Source organism: Nicotiana tabacum, chromosome 7, assembly GCF_000715075.1.
Source record: "Nicotiana tabacum cultivar K326 chromosome 7, ASM71507v2, whole genome shotgun sequence".
NCBI lineage: Eukaryota > Viridiplantae > Streptophyta > Magnoliopsida > Solanales > Solanaceae > Nicotiana > Nicotiana tabacum.
Window position 1 is genome coordinate 161488110 of NC_134086.1, and position 8280 is coordinate 161496389.

The 8280-nt window shown below is 36.2% G+C and overlaps 1 protein-coding gene and 1 long non-coding RNA gene across 2 annotated transcripts; both read left to right on the forward strand.

Annotated features, from left to right (window-relative positions):
• Positions 1-284: 284 nt before the first annotated feature.
• Positions 285-4418, forward strand: LOC142161908 (uncharacterized). Its single transcript, XR_012693633.1, has 2 exons — positions 285-818; positions 3956-4418. It is a non-coding gene; the product is annotated as an uncharacterized LOC142161908 (long non-coding RNA).
• Positions 4419-5110: 692 nt separating this feature from the next.
• On the forward strand, positions 5111-8141 carry LOC107791442 (uncharacterized). The gene is made up of 6 exons (XM_016613520.2): positions 5111-5407; positions 5490-5549; positions 5737-5849; positions 7358-7426; positions 7676-7727; positions 7841-8141. The coding sequence occupies exons 1-6, from the start codon at positions 5180-5182 to the stop codon at positions 7973-7975; spliced, it is 657 nt and encodes a 218-aa protein (XP_016469006.1). The 5' UTR covers positions 5111-5179; the 3' UTR covers positions 7976-8141.
• Positions 8142-8280: the final 139 nt, after the last annotated feature.

Genomic DNA, 8280 nt, shown 5'->3' on the forward strand with positions numbered 1-8280 from the left:
TATCGCTCAGTTATTATTTACTCTTATTACCACTGAGTTGGAAGTACTCACTTTACTCCCTGCACCTCGCGTGCAGTTGCAGGTACTGTTCACCCGGTAGCGGGTTATTAGCGGACTGAAGGTATACTATTGTAGCTGAGCAAGGTGACCGTCAGCGTTCACGGCACCGTATTTATTCATTGATTCTAAATTCCATTATGTATATTGCTGGTCTTGTATTAGTATTTAGATCTTTAGATGCTCGTGGCTTGTGACACCCCGATTTCAGGCTGAGTCGGGATGGTTTCCATTATTCTATCATGTTTACTTCGCACTTGTAATTATATTATCTGCGAATTAGACTTATTCATGCTAAGTAATTATAAAGAGATGTATTGTTTTGTTATTGGTTGGCCTTGTCTCCACGAGAGGCGCCATCACGACCAGGTTGGGATTTTGGGTCGTGACACAGATAATGGGGGCTCCCTTTCTCTGAAGAAGATAGCAGCGCAAAAGAGAGGGACTCTCTCTAGTTTTCCCTTCAGTCGCGAGTTTCCCATCTTGCTCCCCTTCGTTATTCGATCATCTTCTCCTTCTTCTATCACTCATCTTCCTCATTCGAAATTCCCATAAACACACATGAAATAGAGAGGAAATAGCTTTGAAATTAAAAAAAAGATAAAAAAAATCATCAGATCTGGAAGCTTTAAAGTTTAAAAGTTTTTCCTGGGTTGGTGCTGTTCGAAGTCCGAATCATCGAGTCTGCTGTTGCTGAGCTCCGATCTTCTGTTTTGCTGGCCCTTATTTGGGTCAACTTGGCTATTTCTTTCGCTTAGCAGGTAAACACAAAAGCTTTGTAATTATTTATATTTTTAAATGATAAGAAACATGAATTTCTCCATAAATGCTGAATGGTTTTAAGCTGTGATGATTTTTTTCCGTTAATGTTTGTGTGGAAAACAGTGGATAAGTTAGTCAGCTACTGAAGTGTGATGGAAGCATCCGAAAAAATGGTTCAAACAAATTTGGATACTTGGTTTGGGTGTTTTAATATTGTCTGTTTTTTGTTGGTTTAATCTGAAATTGTAGGCAATGGTCCTACCCCCATGAAAGACACTAGTATCATGTTTTCCATAAAAATTGTTCTCAGATCCATTTTATTATGGAATTACTGTTGTTGTTTAGCTTGTATATGAAATAATGGTTTAGAACCCACATGTGTGCATACTAAGTTTGTGTGCATTCTTAGTTGGTTCTGTGAACAGTAGTTTAGTGCTTTTAGGTTCATTTTGTCGATTTGTTGTTGCTTGCTGAAGAAAAATGAGAATTTCGCACACCACGATTGAGGGAAAACATTTGCATTAATATTCTCCGTACGATCTGCTTCCTTAGCTTCTTCTTGAACCATATAGTATGAATTAGTAGTACACGAATCAAAAATGTAAACAAGCTTAATTAGTGGGATTTCATAAAAGACGATAAAAAAAAAAGAGAAAAGGAGATCAAGAAAGCTGAGGGTTTGACTACAAAAACGTGAGAAAGCTTACGAGAAATATTGAGTTGCTTCTTTTGAGCTTTTCCATTGAAAATGATACTAGTATATAACCAAGTGCTTCAGATTTGTCAAGATCCTCTACTCTCCCATTGATTTTGTTATTGTTCTAATTTGCTTCATCCCTTTTGGAATTGGATTGTCTACTACTGAATTTGCTCATTCTTCCTAGCTATAATAATTCGTCATTCGATTTGTTCTTTGAAGCATTTGATCAATTTTTTTTAAAAGAAAATTAGTATTCCATTATCAACTGTTTCTCGTTTCCAAATTCATATCCAATTAGGTTGCTGGCTAACCCATGAGTTATCTGTATATGTTGTAAAATAATTAGCCAAATTACAAAGTAGATTTGTGAATCCATAATGGTAATTATAGCTATTATCTCCCAATGTTTAATTTCTTAAATCCATGGCCCTCACTTAATTAATTTCAATCCTTTAGAAATCAAGGTATTCCATTTATATGAATTTTCCATGGCCCTCGCAAATTAAAGAAAATGCGTAGTTGCTTTAGACGCATTATTTTAATAAATTACCTTCCTAAACTCGGGTGCGCATTTATGTGACCCAAATCCAAACTCAACAATGTTATATAAAATGTGTTGCGGACTGCGGGTGCATTTATGTGACGTGGTTCAAAACATATTTTAAATGGCATTGCAATTTTCTTTAAAATGAATAAAAGCGATTTTAAAGTTAAAATGCACATAGATTTGAAACATGTATTAAAATCAGGTAATAGGCCAATTATAACAATTGGGCGACCGTGCTAGAACCACAGAACTCGGGAATGCCTAACACCTTCTCCCGGGTTAACAAAATTCCTTTCCTGGATTTCTGGTTCGCGGACTGTAATACAGAGTTAATCTTTTCCTCGATTCGGGAATTGAACCGGTGACTTGGGACACCATAAAATTATCCCAAGTGGCAACTCTAAATTTGATAAATAAATAAATAATCTCATTTCGATTGTCACTTTAATTGGAAAAAAAAACTCATATATACACCTCTTCCGGGGGTGTAGTGAAAAAAGGAAGTGTGACACTATTGGGCGCAAAACCATGTTGAACAGCAAAATTACCGAGGGACAAAATGTGATTGATAAAATTTCTGACTTACAATAAGAATTATTGATTCATAGAAATATTATATTTCACCAGTAATTTTGTAAGTTAAATTTTATTGATCAAAGTTTGGTTCATAGTCCAGATGACACCAAATCTACTACATTTAGACCATACAAATCCAGCAAGTTTATTTTTGAAGGTCATTAAAATAGTGGGGGATTGTGGCAATATTTTAATGCCCTTTGTTAGACAAATGTCTTACCCAAAAACATGTGGCAAGCCTTCTAGAAGGGAAGAGATAAATTGTAAGAAGTTTTTGAAAAGTGGCAATTACTTTGCCACGTTCCTTTCCCTCAGCATATCATTCTATGCACATATGCCTATAAATAGGCTCTCAATCGGATAAGAAAATCATCATCAGCAAGACAAAAGGAAATCCTTCTTCTCTTTCCTTCTAATTTCATTATTCACCAACTTCCCTTTGTTGTCTTTCTTTTTGGTAGTTTAATTTCTCTTGTTGCCCATTTTTAAATAGTTGGGTTTGTAATATTTAATTTTGCTGATTCCTGTATCCTCTAAATAAATAGAGATGTGGTTGTTTAATCCTGAAAAAATATTTCACATTGCTGAAATAGTTTCTTTGAACAGTGCCCAGCACGACTCAAGCCAATTCATGTATCTGCTTTCAAATAATATTAAAGCAGTATTATTATTGAAATTCTTGCTCTAACTTACTACTACAAAATATACATCCCTAGGTCAGAAGCTTGCAAATATGGAACCTTATAAGTCTTTCTCTTCATCAATTAAGTACACTTAATTCTCATTAAGAATTATTTTTCTTTAAGAGAAAAAGAAAGGGAGAAACTTGGGGCGATTTACTTAAAAGTGATTTTCTAGAGAGAGAAAGGGAGAAACATGTGGCATCTTACGGAATTTTTACCTCCTATAGAAAAGGTTAATAACTTATTTATTTTAAATAAATACCATTTTAAAAAATTATATTCTATAGATACCTTTTAAGGTTTATAGCAAAATATTTAATTTTGGTTACCTCCTAGCTCTAAGCCACTAATTACGTTATTCAGTTATACTATTTTATTTCTCTCTCTACTTTGATACATCCCATTCTCTTCCCCCATTCTCTGAAAATACGATGCTCAATCTCAAAATTCCTCTCACCCACACTATTTTCTTTTCATTCCGATCAATTTCTTGCACCAAATATTTGAATTGCGATTTCTCTGTCATCAATACACTCTCTCTGAAGTTTCAAAACCACTTGAGTTTACTATGTATTCAAATGTTAATATGTTTATCTCTTTGTTCATTCTTCATCTGTTGGTTGCTGCCAGTGTTAGAGGACACGAGATCAAGAAAGGAGATTTCTCTGTTAAGGTCACTAAAAGCAAATCAAAATGCATATGTTTCGCCGGATTCACCGAAATAAGAAAATAAGAAGACGCGTGTTGTACCTTCAAATCTCAAAGGTGTCGCGTGTTGTACCTTCAAACGTTGCTACAGCGGATTCGCCGGAAATTAGGGTTTGTTCTTGAACAAAGACGACGTAGTTTGAAGATGAGCAACTTATTTTCTGTTAATATATTTCAATGTATTATCATGTATTTCATTGTATTCATTGTCTTTTTTTTTATTGTAATTCAATGTATCTCGTTGTATCCCATGTATTTCATTGTATTCACTGTCTTTTTTTTATTGTATTTCAATGTATCCCGTTGTATTCTATGTATTTCATTGTATTCACTGTCTCGCTATATGCCATGAATGTATTCATATATATTTTTTTAATTAATATAATTTATGTATTCAGATGTATTATATAATTTCTCTGAAGATTGCTATGTTTTTGGGGTATTTTTCGGTTGAGAATCTTTTTTATAACTGAAATTACAAAATTTGTGTGTTATAATTGAGTTTGTTGAGTTATATTAGGAGTCTATTATGTTAATTGATTAACTTTCTGTTTTAAAAACAGTGTAATCCCCTGTTTCACGCCGTGAATACAGTCGAATACAATAATCTGTCCAGCTGTAATCCCATGTTTCACTCCATGAATACAGTTGAATATACTCGAATACAACAACTGATTAGCTGGACTTCCCTGATTCACGCCTATTTTTGCTACTGTATTAATGAATACAATAGCTTAAATACATCAAATACATCTTATAACCACGGAAAATGTATCTATAATCCGTAATATAACAAATGGTATCTATAGATAGCTAATTACTACTAAAAGATAATGCTTTATGAAAGTTTTTCTTTTCTTACCATCAAAGTATGTGGTGCAGTGGATGAGACTGCTCTTCCGTTAACCAGAGTTATCGAGTTCGAGTCATACTTGGTAGGGAGCGCTTCCACCGAACGAGGCCCTACGCGGCGCAAATCCGAATATAGTCGGGCTCCAATTCGGATATAGTCGGGCTTCAATACGGGCAGCGAATTCATGTTTAATTTTACTTTAATTAATTTTTTAACATAAAGTCCCCAATGAGAAAAATAAGCTGCATACATCTTTCTTTTCCCCAACCGAAACTCAGCTAGAGCATCTTCGAATGGGACATCTATTAGCCTCGCCGCCGGTGGCATTTCGGCCTGCCGGCGGTAACTTTGTGCGGTTAACTTCAAGGATTCAGGCATTATCGGTGGAGGAAATTCTCCCAAATGCCATACGGCGAAAGCGAGATTCAACATGGAGAGGAGGTTTCAGTCTTGGGGTGGATTTGGGGCTTGCCCGTACTGGCCTTGCTATTAGCAAAGGCTTCAATTTTCGACCCTTAACGGTAACATACCCAATTTTCATCCGCAAACCAAGATGGCACATACATTCGTATACTGGAATTTTGATTCGGATTGGATTTTTAGGTTCTGGAATTGAGAGGACAAAAGCTTGAACTTCGAATTCTTGATATTGCCCTAAAACAGGTAAAGACACTGCTTTTTTACGTTTAACGTAGAAAGATTTAATTTTTATGGTAAATTATCAACTGGGTATTGATAATTTGTTTGATTCTTGAATATGTGTTTAGTGTTTCTTTCATTTTAATTTTTTAAGAATTAATGCCAGCATTTTGGAGTTTCATGAGACTGTGGTTCTGTTTGGGGAAGTTAGGAAGTGGATGAGTTTATAATTGGACTTCCTTTGTCAAGTGATGGAAGGGAAACTCCACAATCTAATAAAGTTCGAAGTGTTGCTGGTAGGCTTGCTGTTCGAGCTGCTGAGAGGTACTACTAATTATTTATGTAGCATTTTTAATCTGCATTTTACCTATTCAATTCATCTCAGAAACACTACTGTTGTCATTGCCTTTACTTTTTATTTTTTTGATGAAGTAATGAGTTCTATAGAAAATGGCATCAAGAAGATGCAAGAAGTACAAGAGGGGGAAAGAGTCAGCTTTGATACAAACAAGAAAAGAAATACTAGGCTAAAGCAAAAGAGCTGACAAAATCCAAAAAGTTAATATGGTAATCTACAGGGGCTAAATACTGCCAACTAAATAACCAAAGGAGACATCTAGCTTTAAGTGTGTGTGTGTGTTGGAGTTGATATCCCATCAAAACATCTGCGATTCCTTTCTGTCCAGACACACCAAAAGATACAAGCAGGGATCATCTGCCCGACTTTCCTGATGACTCTATCAACTTTCCAACCAGACCAGCATTCATAGACTTCTCTGATGCTTTGTGGCATGACCCAACTGAGACCAAAGATAGAAAGAAACATGCACCGTATGTTTGAGGCAACTGAGCAATGTAGCAAAAGGTGTCTGTCGGAATGTTGCCGGCATATGAAACATCTGTTAACAATTGGCATACCTCTTCTGTTAAGGTTGTCCTGTGTTAAACAAGATTCATTAAGGGCTATCCAGCTGAAGCAAATGATCTTTGGGGGAAGACTTGTCTTCCAGATGTACTTCCAAGGCCATCTATCAATGATTTCATTAGTTGAGCATAAATGAGAGTAACCTTCTTTCACTGAGTAGAGGCCATCCATCCACTTAATATTGTCAGCAATGTTGTGTTTGACTGAGTATCCCTCTAATTTAGCCAGGAGACTCAACAGCTGTGGAATTTCCCAGTCTTGGAAGTCCCTTCTGAATTGGATTTGCCAGCAATTGTCTTGTCTTGCCTTTACTTTTTATCAACTGTAATCTTATGGAAATCCTGATGGTTATGTGTCAAGTTGCGTGAAAACGGAAAAAAGGGAAGCATCTTGCGTTCACGTAGGGATCATGAAAATGAATATTCAAGAAAATTCTTGTGGGAGTTTAATGGTTGAACTGTCCAGAGACATGTTTGCTTGTTATGCTTTACACTCTAGGGCTACTAGTTGACTTCCTATTTTCAGAAACCTTTGAGCTAGTATGCTTTTGTGTTACAAATTAAAAGGGCAACCCGGTGCACTAAGCTCCTGCTATGTGCAGGGTCCGGGGAAGGGCCGGACCACAGGGGTCTATTGTATGCAGCCTTACCCTGCACTTCTGCAAGAGGTTGTTTCCATGGCTTGAACCTCGTGACTTCCTGGTCACATAACAGAAACTTTACCGGTTACGCCAAGGCTCCCCTTCAGCTTACAAATTATCGATGCTAAATACATCTGTTGTAGTCATTCTCTTATGTCATGTTTAAATGTAATTTAAAAGTGGTGAGTGAGGGGCGTTCTGTAGTGATCTGGCGTCTTCTACGCTGTCTTGGAGACCTTTGTTCATAAAAACCTTACTTGTGATTAGGGGCTGGAGAGTATATCTGCAGGAAGAGTATGGAACAACAATAGAGGCCATGAGCTACATGGTTGATAGGTAATGGTTTCCTCTGACTTGTCACTGTATTTATCGAATGAGTTATGACGAAGAAAGTATCACTTTCATAAAATCAAGTTTCAATTCATTCTCTTATGCCAATTAAGATCTAGGCTATGCAATCTACAAAGCTTTTATACCTGTCTTGCTAATAAATTGATTGTCAAGTTATATGTGAAGCTAGGTTAATCCTTCATACAGTCTGTTACAAGAAGTAATCCAAAAATAAATAGCGTGACAATGTTGTAGGGGCCTCGGAAAATCTGCTCGTGAAGGGAAACAGGATGCCTATGCTGCTGCTGTATGTGTTCAGTTGAATTCATCCGTCTTTTGTTGTACTTCCCCTAACATGTTTTGTACATAGACTGAAAGTAGTAAACCTAAGATTAGGATTTGAGCTTTGTTGTATTGCAGATGGTGCTTGAGAGATACTTTTCAGAGTCAGGTCGGAGAATCGAGCTAGTGTTACCCAAGCAGTTGGACCTCCAAGAGAAGCTCAAGAAGGGGTGTACTGAAGATGCTGATTATTTTACAGATGAATCTGATTAGGTGTTAATGGTATACTTTGATTGTGATAACTCTAGTCACTAGAATAGTACTTATATTATACCTTTAGAAGACATGGATGATTTACCCTTTTTTGTTTGATAAATATCTTCCTCCTGTAAATCATATTCGGGAGAAAGGAAGCCATGTATCTTGCTTTCCTTGTTGAGGAATTTCTACTATCTGAGATGAAAAAATTAAATTAAGTAAAAGTGGACAAATAAGAATGCAATCTGGAGGTGTATGTTATTCTTTAAAAACGTTTGAAAGAATGTATCTGATAACGTCCCTATTCAATTCTTGGAAAA